Source organism: Callorhinus ursinus, unplaced genomic scaffold (genome assembly GCF_003265705.2).
Source record: "Callorhinus ursinus isolate GAN/ISIS: 27379988/994484 unplaced genomic scaffold, GSC_fseal_2.0 scaffold1, whole genome shotgun sequence".
NCBI classification, from domain to species: domain Eukaryota; kingdom Metazoa; phylum Chordata; class Mammalia; order Carnivora; family Otariidae; genus Callorhinus; species Callorhinus ursinus.
In genome coordinates, this window is record NW_027397063.1 from 103,369,396 (window position 1) to 103,392,023 (window position 22,628).

General features: G+C 36.5%; 1 protein-coding gene across 9 annotated transcripts in view; it reads right to left on the reverse strand.

The window, feature by feature from the left end:
• RNF13 (ring finger protein 13) overlaps nucleotides 1–22,628 on the reverse strand; it is a 158,341-nt gene that overhangs the window by 57,525 nt on the left and 78,188 nt on the right. For 6 of the 9 annotated variants that reach the window (XM_025880593.2, XM_073898629.1, XM_073898627.1 and 3 more), the window contains 2 exons: nucleotides 12,129–12,216; nucleotides 5,521–5,611 (listed from right to left, as the gene is read on the reverse strand). In XM_025880593.2, the coding sequence (XP_025736378.1) occupies nucleotides 5,521–5,611; nucleotides 12,129–12,216 (179 nt within the window). Of the gene's footprint in view, nucleotides 1–5,520; nucleotides 5,612–12,118; nucleotides 12,217–22,628 lie in introns of all 9 variants that reach the window. The other 3 variants (XM_073898644.1, XM_073898634.1, XM_073898626.1) reach the window with 2 other exon arrangements.

Below are 22,628 nucleotides of genomic sequence, written 5' to 3' on the forward strand. Positions count from 1 at the left end.
AGGGGGAGACGAACCATGAGAGACTGGACTCTGAGAAACAAACTGAGGGTTCTAGAGGGGAAGGGGGTCGGGGGATGGGCTAGCCTGGTGATGGGTATTAAAGAGGGCATGTACTGCATGGAGCACTGGGTGTTATACACAAACAATGAATCATGGAACACTACATCAAAAACTAATGATGTAATGTATGGTGATTAACATAACGTAATAAAAAAAGATAACTACAATGGGCTGAAGCATATTCAATGAGTTTTAACTCATGAGTTCATTATGATACTTTGAACATATACATAAATCATCTTTGGAAGATGCTAGTGAACCAAATCATTTTGAAAAACAGTAAATGAAGGGAAGGAATTGTTTATCCTTTTTTTTTTTTTTTAAGATTTCTTTATTTGAGAGAGAGAGAGAGAGAGAACACATGCAGAAGCGAGGGGCAGAGGCAGAGGGAGAGAGAGAATCCCAAGCCAACTCCCCACTGAGCGTGGAGCCCGATGCAGGGCTCAATCCCAGGACCATAAGATTGTGACCAGAGCCAAAATCAAGTTGGACACTTAATCGACTGAGTCACCCAGATACCCCTCTTTTTAAGATTTTATTTTTAAATAATCTCTACACCCAACATAGAGCTCAAACTGACAACCCTGAGATCAAAAGTCACATGCTCCACCAACTAAGCCAGCCAGGCACCCCTATCCTAGCTTTCTTAAACAGACTGTATATCAAGGTAATGAAATAATCGATAAGGTGCAAGTTCTTTTTATAGAAGCATCTTAGCTAATAAATGAAGAAGGAATTATAAAATTAGATATTTGCAAACCCTAAAGAACTAATGGAACTAGGCAGTTATCATCAATGATTGCTCACCATAGAGAGAGAACCAAATACTATGTGTCTCCTGATGGAAATACATAATAGCATATATAAAGTATCCTTACATTACCTATGCTTCGTGCCCTGTAATCACACTTGAATTAAAACAAACCTCTAGGGGTGCCTGGGTGGCTCAGTTGTTAAGTGTCTCCCTTCCACTCAGGTCATGATCCCAGGGTCCTGGGATCGAGCCCTACATCAGGCTCCCTGCTCAGCGGGAAGCCTGCTTCTCCCTCTCCCACTCCCCCTGCTTGTGTTCACTCTCTCGCTGTGTCTCTGTCAAATAAATAAATAAAATCTTTAAAAAACAAACAAACCTTTAGAACTATTAGCAATTAATAGGAAAAATAAGTAACAAAGGAAAATTCAATACCCATGGATGCAATCGGAAAAGTTCGGGTACGTTTTACAGAATAACCCAATTTCTTCAATAAATAAATGACTAGGGGAAAAAAAAAGACACATGGCAAATTTACGGATTAAAAATAGCATCAGCATATGCCCTGATTTGCCTGGGTGAGTTGTGGTTTATGCCTGTTGTCCCAATGTAATTATTAAAAATAACTCTTTTCACTCTCAACAGTCACCTCAATTAAAAGAAACTTAAAAAAAAACTTAAGACATAAAGAACCATTGCAATGTATGGGCATTACTTAGATTCTGCTTCAAACAAATACTTAAAAAAAAGAATTTCAGACAGTTGGGAAAATCTGAAGACTAAAATATGTGTTGATATTAAATTAATGTATACTTCCCCCCCAAAAAAACAATAGTACGTTTTTATATGTAAAAATATCTTCTAGTGATATACTCTCAGATATTTACAGTAGAAATGACAGGATGTCTGGGACTTGCTTCAAAATAATCATGGTGTGGGAAAGAAAGAGGTTGAAGGGGGTGGGGTTTAAGGGTGGACAGTCAAAAAAAAACTGACCATGTGTTGATAATTTTGAAACTAAATGATCAGATTCATTATACTCATCTCTCTACTTTTAAATATGCTTGGAAGTTTCCATAATAAAAAGTAGAATAAGTACTGGTTAGGATGTTAGAGAAAGGGGAACTCTCGTGAACTTTTGGTGGGAATGTTAATTGGTACGACCACTGTGGAAAACACTGTGGAGGTTCCTTAAAAGATTAAAAATAGAAATGCCATATGATCCAGTGATTCTACTATTGGGTATTCACCTAAAGAAAGCAAAAACACTAATTCAAAAAGAAACATGCCCCCTATGTTTATTGCAGCATTATTTATAATTGCCAAGATATGGAAGCAACCCAAGTATCCATCAAGAGACAAATGGATAAAAAAAATGTGGTATGTATGTGTACAAAGAAACACACACAAACATACATACACACAAAATAATATTATTCAGCCATTAAAAAAGAACGAAATCTTGCCACATGACAACATGGATGGACCTAGCGGGTATTATGCTGAGTGAAGTTAAGTGGACAGAGAGACAAATATCAAAAGATTTCACTTATATGTAGAATCTAAAAAACAAATCAAACAAAAACACAGATTCTTAAATACAGAGAACTGGTTGTTACCAGAGGGGAAGTGTGGGTGGTGATGGGTGAAACAGGTGAAGGGGGTTAAACAGACTACAAACTTCCAGTTATAAGTCGCAAAGATAAGAGTACAACATTAGGAATATAGTCAATAATACTGTAATAACACTGTATCATCACAAATGGGGACTATACTTATCATGGTGAACACTGAGTTATGTATAGAATTATCAAATCACTATGCTGTACATCTGATACTAATATAACATTGCATGTCAACTATGCTTCAATAATAATTTTTAAGAGGCGCCTGGGTGGCTCAGTCAGTTAAGACTGTGCCTTCAGCTTAGGTCATGATCTCAGGGTCCTGGGACCGAGCCCTGTGTTGGGTTCCCTGCTCAGTGGGGAGTCTGCTTCTCCCTCTCCCTCTGACCCTCCACCCCCTAACTTGTGCTCCCTCTCTCTCATAAATAAATAAAATCTTATGAGAGAGAGAATGAGTAGGGAGGAGGGGCAGAAGGAGAGGGAGAAGCAGACTCCCCACTGAGCAGGGAGCCCGATGTGGGGCTCGGTCCCAGGACCCTGAGATCATGACCTGAGCCCAAGGCAGAGGTGTAACCGACTGAGGCATCCCACAAATAAAATCTTTAAAAAAGTAATTTTTTTAAGTAGAATAAATTTATGGGTGAGTGGGTAGGTAGGCAGGCAAACATGGAGACAGACAAAGGCCAGCTGACAGATGGATGAGGCAGATGTGTATGCACATGTTTATGGTCCCTTATGCACAATTATGAAACTTAAAAAGCCTTAAAAAATAATGTTGGCGGGCGCCTGGGTGGCTCAGTTGGTTAAGCGACTGCCTTCGGCTTAGGTCATGATCCTGGAGTCCCAGGATCGAGTCCCACATCGGGCTCCCTGCTCAGGGAGTCTGCTTCTCCCTCTGACCCTCTTCCCTCTCGTGCTCTCTCTCATTCTCTCTCTGTCAAATAAATAAATAAAATCTTTAAAAAAAATAATGTTGGCAATTCATCTGATAGTCAACCTGAACTGACATGATAAAATACCCATGCATTCACTGCAGATATAGATAATTTGTTTGATTCTGGGATGCTGCCTCAAATTATGTTTGGAATTGTACTTAACATCTAAAATTCCAAAAAAATTTTAATTCCGCAATACATCTGTCCCCACAAGTTAAGATAAGGGATTTTGTGGAATTGTATTACCATGGAAAGGGTCCAAATATTAAGTAAATAAAGCATGCTACAAAATACTATATACTGCATGGTTCTATTTAGTGAGCACATCATCATTAACTAAATGTGAGTATTCAAAAATGGGGAAAATTTAAAGTTTTTTAAAAAGTAGTTGCCGCTGTTAGAGAAGAGAAGCATAGGGACTTCCATTTTAATGCTTTATATTTCTGAATTTTTCCATATTTTACCAGTATGTATTACTTTTTAATTTAAAAAGTAATGATTTTATAATAAAAACCAAAAAAGACTCTTTATGACACATATTAAAATATACAGATTTTTTCTAAATGAGGGAACAATACTGAGGCAAAAGTATTAGTTTACCCCTCTACTAACTAAACAAGCATGGTTGACAAAATAGCATCTTAACATAACTATTTCTAAGCACATTCCAGATTACATTCTGGAACTTAAAAAAGATGTTCTGAGCATATAATATATGAACAATATTTTAAATATCAAAACTGTGTAGGGAAAATGACAAAAACAATTAATAGAAAAACTTTCAAAAAAAAAAAAAAAAAAAGAAAGAAAAGAAAAACTTTCCCAGGGCATCTGGGTGGTTCAGTCGTTAAGCGTCTGCCTTCCGCTCAGGTCATGATCCCAGGGTCCTGGGATCGAGCTCCACATCGGCTCCCTGCTCCACGGGAAGCCTGCTTCTCCCTCTCCCACTCCCCCTGCTTGTGTTCCCTCTCTCGCTGTGTCTCTGTCAAATAAATAAATAAAATCTTATAAAAAAAAAAAAGACTTTCCCTCTTCTTTTTGTGCATTTTCAAATTCAAATGTTCATAGATTCCCCCCCCAATAATTAAAATTGGATTTCATTGTGCCAGTTTCCTCTTTTGGAAAATGTAGATAATAAGAGATAATAACAACCTCCCGAGGGTTGTTGTGAAAATTGAATGGATAAAAAGTGTAAAAGTCTTGCTTTCATGAGTGCTGGCACTTGGCCAAATACTCAATAAACATTATTGCTTTTATTACTAATATTGTTGTTATTATTCCTCTTAGTCAAAAGCCTGCTCCAGCCTACTATCTGCTCCATGGAAGAAGTTCTGAAGTGTTAATTGCAATGTTTTCTATATGACATGAAACAGCCGGGCCTCAGTTAGTTTTGGTCTATGTTAACCTGGTAATGAGATTTTGGGGGAAATTCCATTTAAAAGTTTTTATTCCAAATGAAACTTTTCAAACTTGAAAACAAACTTTTTGTCTTTGTAAAAATTAAGTGAATAGCACACTGTGTTTTGGATTGTGTTTATAACAAATCTCTTTTTAATAAAATATAAATATGTCTTAATGAAAAGTGTCATATAAATGTAAATCACACTGTTACTAAATACCAATGATTTGACTGATCTATAAAAGGGAAAGTTTGGTACTTTTTTTAAAGACATTTATTTACTTATTTACTTACTTACTTTTTTATTTACTTATTTATATTTATTTATTTATTTATTTGAGAGAGAGAGTGCATGTAAGCACAAGCAGGGAGAGGGGTAGAAGAAGAGGGAGAAGCAGGCTTCCCGCTGAGCAGGGAGCCCTCGTGGGGCTTAATCTAATCCCAGAACCCTGGGATTATGACCTGTGTCAAAGGCAGATGCTTAACCGACTGAGCCACCCAGATGCCCTGAAAGTCTGGTATCTTTTTGGCAACACCGGTGCCTTAGGCTTTCTAGCATGAGTATATTTTCAAAATGTAATCATGCACAGACAAAATATTACAATACAGTCTTAAAATCATAATGACTTAAGAGGTAATTTAGCACAGCAGAGTTCATTTTAAAACATAACCTTGGTTACAACTAATATAGTTCTACCCTAATATAAAGAATATTAAGCTACATGATTATTTTTTATATCCATTACTTACCCTTTTTCATATGTAAATTCATCTTTCAGGGAATTAGCTGATGATTCCCCAATAAAGACAGATGGGATGTCAATTTTCTTTAGCACATCAACTGTATAAAATAATAATAAAATTATTCTTAAAATCCCATACTCCGTGTACAATCAACTTTACTTTCTTCATAACAGCAGCAAATGCAACTGGAAACAATTACAATCAATTCAACTTGGTTGATTTTCCTGATTGCAGATTTATACCATCATCAATCACAGTGGTTGAGAAATACTATTACATTTACAGTAACAAAAGCTAACATTTTGCATACATACATTATCATACTATCTCAACAGTCCTATGAAGATTAGATATAATTATTTTTAATATTTCCTTTTGATTTATTCTTCTATAGACATTATTAACTCTTAGAAAAGAGAAAGAAATTTTAAGTTTTCTTTCCACATATAACTTAAATGAAAAAGTGAAAAAGCTTTTTTTACATACCCATTCCCAGGAGACATACAAGCCAAAGAATGTAAGAAAAGACCACTTTACAGAAGTCTCAAAATGATACCATATATCTATGGCTTTCCAGAGTGAAGGGCTGACAGAAGTTGAGAAAGGGCACAGAATAGGAAAGCCGAGTAAATTTCTACTTCCTCCTAAGCCTGGAGTTCAGAGTAAAGCTTTGTTTTGTTTGAGGTCTTAAGAAACTGGATTCTTATACCTATTTATAAAACCAAAATCAAATGCCAACAAAAGAGAAGTTTATAAAAATTACCCATTACTCAGGAAGATCCTCTTAAATTTACAAGAGAAAAAGTAGCCTTATTTTTAGCTGTGAGTTAATTTAACAAATTTGGCTTTAGAGAAAGTCCATTTATTTTCATTACATTTTTCACAATAACTTTGTTCTACATTTCTTTTTTAAACGCAAATTTGTTATTTTAAAAAGGGGGGGGATACAAGAAAACCACACACAACCATTATCCTTCCCACCCAAATACAAAGGTTTTATTTGAAGTAATAAACAGTTCTATGAGTTTCAACACATACAGTTATGTAACCGCCACCACCACAAACAAGATACAGAATGTTCTCTCACCCCCAAAATTCCCTTGTCCCTCCCCCTTTATTTTCAACCCCTCCCCTCCAACCTAAGCACCTGCAGTTGTGTTTTCTTTAATCCTTATAAAAACAAGTTTTTGTTTTTTTAAACATTAGCAGGACTCACTTTCTAATTTTTTTTAAAGATTTTATTTATTTATTTGAGAGAGAGGGAGAGAGCATGAGCGGGGGGTGGGGGCAGGCAGAGGGAGAGGGAGAAGCATACTCCCCACTGAGCAGGGAGCCCAATGCAGGGCTCTATCCCAGGACCCTGAGATCATGACTTGAGCCGAAGGCAGACACTTAACTGACTGAGCCACCCAGGCGCCCCACAAAAACAAGTTCGAAAGTTATAAAATCTTGGTATCCTTGGTAGAGTACATTTTTTTCATTTCTAGATTGTTTTTGTTTTATGCAAATATAATCATTCATTCCGCTCATTCTCTCCTTTCCTCCCTCTCTTCCCATCCCTGCCCCTCTTTCACATACACATGCCCCCATATAAGCTCCAGGAGGGCAGGAACCAAAATGGTTGGTAAAGGAATATTTAATCACAATTTTTATATCAGTGGGACCACATAATAATGGAAAAAAGTATAAGCTTCCTTTCACTCAATGATACACCTCAGATATCCTGTCATGTCAATAATTACTGGAAGTGACAGAACTTCTTTGAGTTATGATATCTAAAGATATGTAAAAAGTTCCTCACTTTAGTCAGAAGAAGGGAGAAATGTATGCAAATATGAAAAGCCATCTTGGAGACTTTGCAATATTATTTATCTAGTGAAAACAAAACCAAACATGTTCTAGTTCACAAAATACTTTTAAAAAAATGCTAAATTTTAATTCTGATCCACAAAACAACTCTGTGAAATATACACTGCAATAGTGTTGTCACGATCTCGTAGACAAATTACAATGTAGATGGCCAACTCCAACATCTCTAGATTCACATATCCAACTGCCTGTCCAGTATCTCCACTTGATTGCCTAATAGATGTTTTCAACTTAATGTTTTTCAAATGGAACTCTCACTCTCTCTTTCCTCTCAATCAGCTCTACTCCTGGTCTTTCTCCTCTCTGTAAACAGCGTTCTGTATTCACCTAGTTTCTCAGGCTGTACACCTTGGAATCATTCTTGACTCCTCCCTTTCCTCATTTCTTCTATCAAATCCTATCAACTTCAAAACAGAGCCATAATTCTATCACTTCTCATCACAGTCACTGCTAATACTCCAGATCACCATCACCTCTGGCCTGGCTACCGCAGCAACACTCTGACTTGTCTCTTTGTTGGCACTCCTGCCCACCTTTCACCTTCCATCTATTCTTCAAAGAACAGCCAAAGTGATCCTTTTAAAATAAAAGATCACCTCACATCTCTGTTTAAAAGCTACACATAACAAATTCCAAAGTCCTACAAATACCCAACATGATCTTACCACTGGCCCCTTCTCTAACCTCCTCCTCTGCCACTCTCTCTGCCTTGCTCACTATACTCCAGCCACTGTGGCTTTCTGTCACACCTTGAAAACACCAAATATGCTTTATCTTTGAGCCTTTGCATTTGCTTGCTGTTCCCTTTCCTTGGAACACTACTCCAGAAATCTGCATGGCTCAGTCTCTTGCTGTAGACCTATGTTTAAATGTCAAAGCCTTATAGAAGCCTTCTCTGGCCACCCTACCTAAAATAGGCACCCTCCTCTCATCCCTGCCACTCTATATCCCTTCAGCCTGACATGATTTTTCTTTTAAAGATTTTATTTATTTATTTGAGAGAGAGAGCATGAGAGAGGGGAGGGTCAGAGGGAGAAGCAGACTCCCTGCTGAGCAGGGAGCCTGATGCAGGACTGGATCCCGGGACTCCAGGATCATGACCTGAGCTGAAGGCAGTTGCTTAATCAACTGAGCCACCCAGGCGCCCTGACATGATTTTCCTTATAGTACTTATCACTACTTGATATACAGCATATCTCTTTGATTATGTGTTCATTTCCTCTCTCCCACCCTAGAATGTAATAATAGCAGTAATAATAGCTAAGTAGCCATAAATTATTATTATTGCTGCCATTACATAATGTATAATAAATAGATGATAATATAATTAGATACTAGCTAAGTAACTTACCACTAAGAAACAGGCAATCTTCTAGATGCTTTCTATGTCTGAATTCATTCAATCCTCAACAACAACCCAATGGGTTAAGTACTATTATCATTCCCATTTTACAGATCAGAAAGGTGAGGCCTACAGAGATGTAAGGTAACATTACCAAGGTCACACAGCTAGCAGGTGATCCAGTTGCAATTCAAACCCTAGCAGGCAGTACCTAAAAGCCACACTGTTAACTACTGCATTCTGCTACTTCACTGAAAGATAGGAGAGCAGGGCCTTAAACTGTATCATTCCCTGCTATAGTCATGGTGCCTAAAATAGTACCTAATGAAGAGCAGCCTGTCAAAAAATATTTGTTGAAGGAAGACAGCAAGTAAAAAAGGAGAACAAACCCAGACATATTGATAACCTGCCCTGGTTATACAATTAGGAATTTGCACAGCCGAGACTCAAACTTGAGGCTCTGCCTCCTAATCTAGGCTCCTGCAACTCTGGCATGGGATGGCAGATCTTCACAACCTTGTCAGGTCAAATAAAAACTAAAATTACTCACACCTTTACAGATGAAAGTAAAGGGCTTAAAAGGTTAAGTAACTTTCCCAAAGTTCATATATTAACTAACCTAGAAGAATAAACCCACATTTCCGGTTCTTAAGTTGGGGTTTTCTCCATCACATTCTGCTGCCTTCTGAAGATGATAAATATTATTGGCTCATTGAGTTAACCCATCCTATGTCCTAGCTGAAATAAAAAACAGACAAATTCCTTGTGTGAAATGTTGGCTGCAAGGGGCTTTTAAGACTTCCTTTTATTTCCAGATACTAGAATGTCTGCTCTTAGGAGAACATGTGCAATATTCTTTGTGGTTGTAGACTAAACCTTAAAAAGGGGGATAGATACATGCCTCTTTTAATGAATCCACGCTTTCCTTTCCTCTACCAAGTAAGAGCAAAGATGAAAATGGGAAAGATCTTTACATTTGTTTCTGAATATATGAAATGTCCAAAACATACATACACAAGGATAGAGCAAAATATCACAGAAAGAATCCAAGCAATAAAGAACCAAAATTCTGAGCAATCTTTGAAATTTAATAGCTCAGTTGGAACATTTCCATGGCAACAACAGGATTACATGGCTATGTGCTACTTTTAACATTTAGCATATTTTCCTTAGCAACTGACATGATTACCACAAAAAGGTTTCATGGTATTACAAAGACAAAACAGGTGTTAGAGGGAACAGGCACTTTCTGCTTACAAAATTTTTATTGAAAACATGTAAAAAGAGTAAATAGCTTAGAATATGAATCTGTTTAACTCAAAACGCCTGAGCAGGTCTTGAAGCCTGCTAAACACTTGGCTCAGGCCTTCAGCAAAACACACAAGGAGTTAAGTAGCTTGCTTAAAGTTATATAGCTAATACAAGTGAGAGCTTCAATTTAAATTCACACCTATTTCTTGAGTATTCATGCTTTCCATTTTGCTAGTAATGTATATAGGTAACAAAAGTTACTGACCTGTGTGTGTGTGTGTGTGTGTGTGTGTATTTTTTTAAGAGAGGTAGTTAAAGAAGAAAATTGTGTCAACTCTGCAGTGCCAACAGAACTAGTTTATTTGGCAAGTAAAGTACCTTCATCAATTCCTCTAATTCCCAGCAGTGATTGTCAAACTTCTTGTGAAATGCTAGAACCTCCTAAGGGTACCTCATGCATTATAATGATTTAATCATCTAGAATGTTAAATAATACTTTTAAATATATATAGAAATTAACAAAGGAACTTATTACCAAGTTTTACTTTTTACAAATTATAATTTTGCCTCAGATTCTACTAGGGGTAAGAAGAAAAGGGTTCTACTCAAACAACAATGACAAATACTGTCTTAAACTACAAAAAATTTAGTCAAGGGCTCCAAAATATTTCCTGTTGAGGATCTAGTTATTTAAAGTCTTAAATATATTCCAATGTAGGATACCAGTCCATAGCTTTACATCTGCCCTTTCCTCCAAGCTCTTTCTTGCATGGGAGACTCAATGGCACTTAGTAGCCAGAGGTATTATGGTTATGTGCTAGAAGAAAAACAAAAATAAAATACTCAATCATGAATGCTGGCAGTACGTTTTGGGTTCTGAACCCAATTTCCAGTGGATATGTGGGGGATCTCCCCCACACCATGGAACAACTCAACTCAATTCTGACATTATCTACTTGGAGATAGCAACAGATTCCACAGGTTAAAGTTTAGTCTCACAAGACTGCCCCCAACCCTTCAGACACCAGTTTTAAGTCTAGGTTATCACCTGTGCTTTTGATCCACCAGCTCTAGGTTAGAGGTTCCATTGACAACCCCCTCCTTGGGTTCAATTAATTTGCTAGAGTGGCTCACAGAACTCAGAGAAACAATCTACTTACCAAATTATCAGTTTATTATGAAAGAATGTAACTCAGGAACAGCCAGATGAAAGAGATGCATAGGGCAAGGTATGCGAGAAGGGATGTGGAGCTTCCATGCCCGGAAAGGGCATGGAACTCTCCCCAGATCTCCATGTGTTCACCAACCTAGAAGCTCTCTGAACCCTGTCCTTTTGGTTTTGTATGGAGGCTCCATTACACAGGCACAATTGATTAAACCACTGGCCACTGGAGATCTATTCAACCTCCAGTCCTCTGCCTCTCCCCAGAGATCCAGGGGGGTGGAACTGAAAGCTCACAGGGTTGGTTCTCCTGGCAGCCAGCCCTCATCCTCAGATGCAGTCCCAAAGTCACATCATTAACATAACAAAAGATACCTTTATCACTCTCACCAAATTAAGTGAAAGTGTACAGCTTAAAAGTCACTGCTTAAAGCCAGTTATTTGGTTAAAATTGGCTCATTTTTCCCTACAAGCTAAGAGAATAAGGGAAAATATTCCCATTTTGAATGAAAAGCTACAGGCATGTCAATGTATGTTAAGAAGCTAATAACCAACTTTTGCAAGAAAGCACAAGTAGGTGGCTTTGAAATTCTATAAGAATACAGTAGCTACTTAGTATAGACACATATCCTAATATTTAATATTGTAAATCTATAAATAAATCACCAGAATTCTTCTCTGGGATCCTTAACTCAGCATGTTTATCTCTATTTAAAGCTTTGGTTTTCTCTTTGTTTTTGCCAAAATATCAACACATCTTCTAAAATGAAACACAAAGGTAAAAGAAAACAAAACTAACTATTCAGAAAAGAATAAGTCAATTCCACTTCAGCATGAATAAAATTGTCCCAAGAGGGTTCAGATGAGTTATCTTTCTGAAAGAAAAGAAATTTTGCCTTTTAAACAGAAAATGAGAGGGGAAAAAATCTTAAGTTTTAGTTTCAAAAGATCTGTCAAACAGGAGAGAAGAAAAGTGATACCTGTACTTACTGTCGTTGGATCCCATGCTAATGAGGTCATCAGAGTCAACATTGTGCACTATGGCTGCTTTGTATCCTGCTCTCTGGGCATTTAAAACCTGCAAGTCAGAAAACAATCACAATATGAGGAAGAGAGTGCTTTGTCATACAGTCCCTCAGCTTCAACATAAATCAGCATGTGTCTAGGACTAGATTATGTATATATGTAAGAACGGATCCCAAGTATGTTCTTGAAACATAACATGTTTTACAACTGATTATCAATGACTTTGGATATCTTCTTGATTTCATTCATGGCATGAAATGAATGAGAAGCAAATAAAGGACAGATACAAGCTAAAATACTAAAAGGATCCAAAGCAATAAACCCATCTAGCTCCAACAGATAGAGACTTGCTATGATCAGGCTCAAGAGTCATCAACCCTTGGGCATTCAAATCTACCTCTGATGCTTCTTAGGGGGATAAACTTGGACAAATTATTTTTCTTCATGTGGATTAATCAGAATAATAGTATCCTATCACTAAAAAAAAAAAAAAACCCAGTCTATAGGAGATAAGAGTGCCTCAAGGAATTAATAGCACCTATGAATCAGCCTCACAGAGTAGGAACCCACTGAATATTACTCATTCAAGAGTAAACCTATAAAATGTGCACTCAAATTAATAGCCCACATTATAACATTAAAAACACAAGAAAGAAAATTAGAGATTTTTTAAAAAAACTGATTAAAGTAGCATAGTTTACCAACACAGGACCTACTGCTCTAAAGTTAAGAACGCAGCAAGAAAATTAACCAGCCAACAAAACTGTTACAAGGAATGTTTTGCAGTCCTGCAAGAAAATGTCAATAATCAAGAAAGTTTGCTATTTTTTTATATATGCACTTTTAAGTATCCAGCTAAAATTGAGAAAATGCTAGCTCCAAAGCTTCTTCCACATAGATACTACTGCTTTTTCAAGGGGAGGGAAAAAATACTCTTAAGAAGATATTATAGTTTTTAAATCTTATTTCTTATTTATTACTTATACATTAATCTATTATTTATTCATTCTATTGCCATAGGAGGAGAGACTTTGCTTAGCTTTTAGTTAAACAAAAGTATACTTGGTTGGGGTTCCTATTAGTTTATTTGATGCCTTAGTGACCATTTTAACTGTTCCCCAAAAGCTAACCCAGTAACTGAGGAGAAACGTTTAAGACATTCAAAAAACAACTGTTCCCAGAGATACAATTTAAGAAATATAAAATTTGTATCAAAAGCTGTTCTCTTCTAATAAAAAAAAACAAGTTTTAGCTTTCTTTTTAAATCCAATTAATGCACAGTCATTGACATTACATGATTTAACTTGTTTCCCTACAAAATATATGTTTGTGAGCAAAGATACAACATGATAGGACACAAAAAAAGGTGATCTCAGGAACCATGATAAGAGTAAAGAAAAAATTCAATTCAATTAGTATTTGTTGAGTTTACAAAATAAAATTACATAAGGTACTGTGCAGCACAGTGTAGAACTCAAAGGTGAATCAGAAACAATCATTATCCTCAAAGAGATCTCAATACTCATGGATATCCAAAGAGGTCAGGTACTTTCTTGCCTCTCTATTTGCTCATGCTATTATATCTGCTTGGAACAGGCTTTGTCTTCTGAATGCCTATTGGGCCTTCAAATTCCATTATCTCCATGAAGCCTGCCCTGTTCCATGCCCTGCTGTCTGTGTTTTTTCAAGCACCCATGTAACTCCTCCCTGCTTAGAGTATTTATATCAATTTGTTTTCATTTTTCTTAAAGATGATCTTTAGTGCCTTATATTATACTTACGTATACATGTACATCCCATTTCAAAAAAAAAAACCCAAAAACTTTTCATGGGGTCCTTAAATCTCCTGCCGTTGTCTATGTGTGAGCTTTTCTGATAAGGGATAAAGCCATCATCAATTTTACAAAAGGCTTTCTGAACCCCCAAATGTTAAGAGCCACTAATATAAGTTATTGGATTTACAACAACCTGCTAATGTGTGTAATTAGATCTAGCCATTAGATTCTTAAAAACTTCATGGAGCAACTGAGGAGAAATGTTTCCTTCACACATCCAAAATGCAATTGTTTCCATAAATACAATATAATATTATATCAATATCAAAAGCTGTTCTCTGCCAACAAAAATAATAAAATTCTTAAAATAGAAAACTTAGAAAACCACTAAAATAGGCAGGAATTTTGAACATACAAGTGTGAATTCCTAAAATTAGAAACATGTTTTCAAAATTTCAATAAGAAGTCTTCCCTAAGGCTTTTGTTGTTTTTATTGATCTCTAAAATAAAGTATTAAAATTAAATCAAGACACACATTAACATATGGACCAACAGACTTATGAATACAAACAAGGAAACTATATCCATGTTTATGAACTATAAAACTCGTGCATTAGTCAAATTAAATTACATTTTTAACTAAACAGCAGCTGGTTATATTTTTAAGAACACGAGGCAGAAATAAAACCTAAATCATTTAGTAAACATGTGCAAAGTTACACATTCATAAAATGCAACCTCAAACATGGTATCAGATGGAGGCAAAGAACTCAAAGATTCATTAATAAAAAGCATGCACCATGAACAAACCTAAATTCCAAAAGAGACATCAAAACTGAAAATTTCATGGAAAAGCCTTCTGATTTGTATTGCCAATCTGTCTTTTTAAGGAGACTGATCAGAGCTATTAGCTCAAATTGTGGTAAATGTTCTAAATATTTTACATCTAATAAACAAATTAGATACAACTAAATTATGTAGACCAGGCGGCACCTATCCAAGAGTTCTGGAGAAATATGGGACTGCTGGCTTGTTATATATATATATATATATATATATATAGTAAGTAGCCAGGATGCCAGAAGATTGCAAACTGCTAATGGAAAAACCTTCAGTAAGGTTCTAAAAGGAACCCTGGAAATGACACAATAGTTCATCTTATTTCTAGACTAGACAAATTGGTAATACTAACACTATTAAAACAAGTCCTGTAAGAAGACTGATTGAGCTGTCAAGATCAATAAGTAGAGATCTTTTACGGGATACAAAGGCATGAGAAGTTGGGGGGAAACTATCAATAGGATACATGTAACAAGGCTCCAGACTAAAAGCTATAATGAATAAAGGAAGCTTCTATATGCTAATGGTTTATATATTATTATCTCTAATACCTAATACACCTCAACAAAGTAGGTATTCTTCTCTACATTTTAGAAATGAGGAAAAATGGGTAAGCGAAAGTGCCCTACAATCACATTTAGGCAGAGCTGAGATTTTGAACATAATTTTATCTGATTAGATAGAGAAGCATGGGGTTTTCCAATGAATCAAGAGGAGAACCAAAATTATGAGTCTTACTTAATGTTTTACAAATGTGTGGGAAAGGAACTGAACTGATAAATCATCAAAACTTACATACACAACATGATTGTAAAGCCTGTGGGTCAAATGAAACCTATATGCAAAACAGAGTTTAAGCGAAAAGAAAAGTGCTAAAATATTGTCATAGAGTTTATGGAAACTTAGTGGGGAAATACTTAGTGGGCTGAAATGCCTATCACAGGTTTTATGGGACATGAATTACACTTTAACAAAGAGAAGAAATTTGAGCTAACAGTAGAAAAGAGTTGGGGGAAATTTCTCATATGATAGGAAAGAGAAAGAACAAAAGTCAGGACCTAGCAAGGCCTATAAAAACAAAACAAAATAAAACAGAGTTGACGTTACTAAATAAAGAAGAATGTTACTGAAAGGAAGATCAGCGGAGAAGTTAAAAATATAAACTCTTGGAACAAGATTACCTGGATTCAAATTCTGACTCTGTCATATACAAGTTGTATAAACGTAGGCAAGTTAACTTCTCTGTAAGATGAGCCTGATAATATACCCAACTTAAAAAGTTATTCTGAGGATTAAATGATTTAATATATGTAAAACACTTAAAATAGTGCTTAGACAGTACCTGGCACATATTAAATGAGTGCTAGTTATGAGTACTGTCATTGCTATTGATTTTATTGTTACTCTTGGAGAATCTGAGGTGAAAAGAAAGAAAACAAAGGGCCAGACTGTGCAATACTACTTTGAAGACCATTCCAAAAAACAGATATGGGGTCTACTCTCGCAGGGTTCACAGAAGGCAACTGAATAAGGGGCTGACATGGCTGAGGCAATATTTTAGAACAATCTGGTCTACTTAGATTGATATGGAAAGGAGAAACTGAAGATCTGGAGCTGTTATGACAAGGCAGGATAGAATGATGGCAATGATATGAAAGAACACTAGCTTTTATTCTTCATAAACTAAGTTTTGAACCTAGGAAACTTGGGGAATATGCTTAAACAAAAATGGGAAAACCTGAGCAGCAGAGCTTGTCTTCACAAGGAAAGAGAAAGGAATGACTCTATATATAGATTTTTCTAGGTAGATAGAATACAACAGATTAAGACTTGAAATAAAAATTTAAAGATTTTCAGCAAATTAATTCACTCATTCATTCAACAAATATTTGGAATAAATCCAGCCACCTGGTTGTTAAAAATAATTAAACTTCTAGCATAATCCATTCACAGTTTTACATATCCTTTTTCTTTTAAATAGCCACTCATTTTTTAAGATTTCATTTATTTATTTGACAGAGAGAGAGGGAACACAAGCAGGGGGAGTGGGAGAGGGAGAAGCAGGCTTCCTGCCGAGCAGGGAGCCTAATGTGGGGCTTGATCCCAGGACCCTGGGATCATGACCTGAGCCAAAGGCAGATGCTTAACTACTGAGCCACTCAGGCGCCCCCAGTTTTACATTTCTTATAGTCTTCAAACCCCTTTAACATCCATACGTGAACTAAGTGTACTTCATTTTTCCTCTGAGAGGAGAGGCTACACATAAGCAGACCTATGTATATCTCTAAGCTATATACCTGCAAGAATGGTAAAAATTCAACAGAGCTGACTTTCCTTGATGGAAAATAACCTTGAAAAGAACCCAATTATTGACAGCAGAGACACTTGTAACGAGAACTTTTTTTTTATTTGAAACACATTTTAGTTCTAAAGTCTTTATCTGAATTATAGATGTTTTTTCTTGCATGAAGAATAATTTGTAACATTTGAACAACAGTAAAAAGGCAAGCTCAAAACCAGGATTATTTCAGACAGACAGGTAACATTCCATGAACACCATACACGTATCTCCTACAGTGCCTCATGTTTCTAAGAACATCTGCCTTCAAGTGATGGGAAAGAGATGTTTGATTCAAAATAGTAGCCAATTTTAAATACATTCTCTAATTTTAGTGACAATACAACTTTAAGTTTAGTTCATTATTTCACCATTTTATTATAAGTATAAAAAGGTCATTTATTTTGAACTAGGAAGCTGAAAGAATATACTGAAATATGTCAGACTGTAATTCATTCAGAATGATAATATGATTTAGAGGGAAATTTCTATGACATGTTATAATTTTATTTACTAAAACGAGTAAAGTAATAATAGAAGTAGAAAAAAAAAGATGTAATAAAAATTCTACCTGGAAAGTCTACCTGGCTTGGGTATAAATATAAAAAAACACACTTATCTTAAGATGCATTATAAGTGCTTGGCTACTAGGAAGAGAACGACTACATTTAATCATATGATACTTTCAGTGACTTTTATTTTTTTTTAAGATTTTTAATTTATTTATTTGACAGATAGAGAGAGAGAGGGAGAGCACAAGCCAGTGGAGCGGAAGGCAGAGGGAGAAGCAGGCTCCCCGCGGAGCAGGGAGCCCGATGTTGGGCTCGATCCCAGTACCCTGGGATCATGACCTGAGCCAAAGGCAGATGCTTACCCGACGGAGCCACCCAGGCATCCCACCTTCCATGACTTTAAAGCATTTTTTATTTTCTTTTGGCTGTCAATCTACCTTCCTGTCCAAGAATGAACTTGAGTTCACATTTTATACTGACATGTTAAAATATTTCTATATTAGTGTTATCTACAAAAAATCCCACAATCAACATATTTTCTGGTAAAACACTGAATGTTTTCTGAATAACAGTAACAAGACAAAGATGTTCACTCTCACCCACACCTATTCAGCATTGTACTGAAGTTCTGGGCAATGAAATAAGGAAGGTGGGAGGCAAGGGGCAGTGGGGGTGGGGAAGAGAGAAAGAAAGAGTGAACATAGATTACAAAGGAAGATGCTCTTAATTTGTAAGTTGACATAATCATTTACTTAGATGAATTAATAAAAGGCTGCAAGAGGAAACAATTTAGTTTAGAATTCTGTATCCAGCTTAAACTTCCTTCAAAAATGAAGGTGAGGAGCGCCTGGGTGGCTAAGCCAATTGAGCAACCGACTCTTGATTTTGGCTCAGGTCACGATTTCAGAGACCTAAGATCGAGCCCCAGGTCGGGCTTAGTGCAGACTCTGCTTGTACCCCGTCCCCTCGTGCACTTGCTCACTCTCTCTCTCTAAAATAAAATAAATAAAATCTTTAAAAAAAAAACAAAACACGAAGGTGAAATTAAGACATTTCCAGATGAACAGAAACTGAGAGAATCTCTGTCAGTGGCCCTACAAAATATCAAAAGGAGTCTTTCAGGCTGAAATGAATGAAATGAAGAGTAGCCAATAACTTGAATCTACACAAAATAAGTAGCAGCAGTAAATATAACTACATAGGTTTTATGAAAACAGTATAAAGATATTTTTATTGGGCACCTGGGTGGCTCAATCAGAGTTCCCAACTCTTGGTATTGGCTCAGATTGTGATCTCATGGGTCCTGGGATCCAGTCCCACATCAGGCTCCCCCCGCCCCCCAAGCAGGGATTTTACTTTAAAATTCTCTCCCTCTGCCCCTCCCCCCACTCATGCTTGCGTGCTGGCTGTAAAGTTTTTTTTAAAAAAGGTATTTTTATTTGTATTGTTTTGTTTTTTTAGGACATCTAATTTTTATTATTAGATTCAATAGACATAGGTGACTCCGTGAAATTGCTATGAAAGTTTCTAAATGCATTCTCTCAATTTCTGCATTCTTCCCTCTGTTGACCAGAACAGTGTGTGAAGCAGCAGCCATTCCTGGCCTGCAGTCTTGAGGAATAATGTAGTCCACACTTTTTTTTTTTTTAAGATTTTTATTTTATTTTTAGAGAGAGAGCGTGCATGTGGGGGGGTGAAGGGGGGAGGGAGAGAGAGAATCTCAAGCGGTCTCCCCACTGAGCATGGAGCCCAACACAGGGCTCAATCTCACTGCCCTGAGATCATAACTTGAGCCAAAATCAAGAGTAAGATGCTTAACCAACCGAGCCACCCAGGTGCCCCTGCAGTCCACACTTTCGATGCAGGCTGGCTGGGTCCAAGGACCCAGAGTGGGATCCCACAGGGCCAGCCAAGAGGGTCCTTGGCTTCACACAGGATAGAAATCAAACACAAGCTGAGAGGAAGTGAGAGCAGAGTTTATTGAAAAAATAGAGAGTATAGATATGGACAGAGTGTCCAGGAGACTCGAAAAGGTAAGGAGAGTGAGTCTCCAAAGATATTTTTATTTCTAACTCTTTTCTGCTCCTATTTGCTTTAAAAGACAGCTGCATAAAAAAAATAATTTGTTAATGGACTTATATAAAGATACAATTTGTATGACAATAATAGTAAAATAGCATGATAAAAGAGGTAGGGAATAAAGGTATATTGGACCAAAATTTTTATATGATATTTAAATTAACTCAGTACTAATCTGAACTACACTGTTTAACTTTAAATGTTAATTGCAATAGCAGGACCATCACTATGGAAATAACTAAAAAATACAGAAGAAACAACAAGGAAATTAAAAAGACATGCTAGAAAATACCCATTTAACACAAAAAAAGGCAGGAATTGAAAAAATAAAAAAGACATGAGATAGAAAACAAATTAAGTGGCAGATATAAATCCTACTTTATAATTACATTAAATGAAAACAGACTGAACATCCCAATCAAAAACCAGAGATTGGCAGAATGGATTAAAAAACATGATCCATCTATGTGCTTTCTATAAGAGAATCAAACTTTTCAAAGACATGCATAGGCTGGAAATGAAAGGAAAAAGATATATCATGCAAACAGTACAAAACTGAAAGATTAAAATTCTTACTAAGACAAAGAAAGACATTTTATAATGTTTTCCATCAGGAAGATATAGGAACCATAAACATATATGCACTTATCACAGAGTTCCAAAATACATGAAGCAAAACTGAAAAAAGTGAAGGGAGAAACACATAATTCAACAATAGTTGGAAACTTCAATGCCCCACTCTCTCTCATGGATAGAACGAGTCAGAAGACCAACAAAGAAATGGAAGACTTGAACAAAACTATAAACTAACTAGACCTAACAGACATCTATAAAACATTCTACTCAACAATAAACATTGTTCTCAAGTGCATATTCTCCAGGGTAAACCAGATGTCAGGGCATAAAACAATCCTCAGTAACTTTAAAGGTACTAAAATCATACAAAGTTCTCCAACCACAATGAAATGAAGTTAGAAATCAGTATTAGAAGGAAATTTGGGAAATTCACAAACATGTCAAATTAAACAGCATATCCTAAATAACCAATGAGTCAAAAAAGAAACCACCAAGGAAATTATAAAATACTTTGAAATGATGAAAACAAAACATATCAAAACTTATGGAATGCAGAGGCGCCTAGGTGGCTCAGGTGGTTGGGTGACTGCCTTCGGCTTGGGTCATGGTCCTGGAGTCCTGGGATCGAGTCCCACATCGGGTTTCCCTTGCTCTGCAGGGAGCCTGCTTCTCCCTCTCCCTCTGCCTGCAGCTCCCCCTGCTTGTGCTCTCTCTCTCTGTCACATAAATAAATGAAATCTTTAAAAAAAATAAATTATAGAATGCAGTTAACACTGCATCTGACAAGATCAATACCCTTTCATGATAAAAAACACTCAATAAATATCAAAACAGGATGGTACTGGCACAAAAATAGACACATAGATCAATGGAACAGAATAGAGAGCCCAGAAAGAAGCCCACAACTATATGGTCAATTAATCTATAACAAAGGAGGCAAGAAAATACAATGAGGAAAAGACAGTCTCTTCAACAAACGGTGCTGGGAAAACTGGACAGCTACATGCAAAATAATGCATCTGGACCACTTTCTTATACCATACACAAAAATAAACTCAAAATGGATTAAAAATCTAAATGTGAGACCTGAAACCATAAAACTCCTAGGAGAAAAACATAGACAGTAATCTCTTTGACATTGGCTTTAGTGACATTTTTCTAGATAGGTCTCCTCAGACAAGGGAAACAAGAGCAAAAATAAACTGGGACTACCCCCAAGATAAAAAGCTTTTGCAGAGTGAAAGAAATGATCAACAAAATGAAAAGGCAACCTACTGAATGGGAGAAAATATCGGCAAATGATTTATCTGATAAGAGGTTAATATCCAAATACATAAAGTATACAACTCAACACCAAAGTATGTGTTGACAAGGATGTGGAGAAAAAGGAGCCCTAGTGAACTGTTGGTGGTAATATAAAATAGTGCAGCCACTGTGGAAAACAATACAGAGGTTCCTCAAAAATTAAAAATAGAAATACCATAAAACCTGGTAATTCTGCTACTGGGTATTTATCCAAACAAAACAAAAACACTAATTCAAAAAGATATATGCACCCTGATGTTGACTGCCACATTATTTATGATAGCCAAGATATAGAAGCAACATACATGTCCACTGATAGATGAATGGATAAAGAAAATGTGGTGTATGCACACACACATACAGAGTAATATTACTCAGCCATAAAAAAAAGAATGAGATCTTACCATCTGCAACAACATGGATGGACCCAGAGGTATTATGCTAAGTGAAATAAGTCAGACAAAGACAAATACCAAAAAATTTCATTTATGTGAAATCTAAAAGCCAAAGCAAAGCAGAAACAGCATAAGTACAAACAAACTCGTGGTTGTCAGAGGCAAAAAGGGGTGAAATGAGTGGCAGGTACAGGTTCCCGGTTATAGAATGAATAAGTCACAGGGATGAAAGGTACAATGTAGGGCACACAGTCAAAGGTATTGTAATAGTGTTGTATGGTGACAGATGGTAGCTACACTTGCAGTAAGTATAGTATAACATATACAGTTCAAATCACTATGTTGTACACCTGAAACTAATGTAACATGTATCAACTATACTTCAGCTAAAAAAAATGAAAGAAAGGGCACCTGGGTGGCTCAGTCGTTAAGCGTCTGCCTTCAGCTCAGGTCATGATCCCAGGGTCCTAGGATTGAGCCCCGCATCGGACTCCCTGCTCAGCGGGAAGCCTGCTTCTCCCTCTCCCACTCCCCCGCTTGTGTTGCCTCTCTCACTGTCTCTCTCTCTCTGTCAAATAAATAAATGAAATAAATGAAAGGAAAGAAAGGAAAGAAAGGAAAGAAAGGAAAGAAAGGAAAGAAAG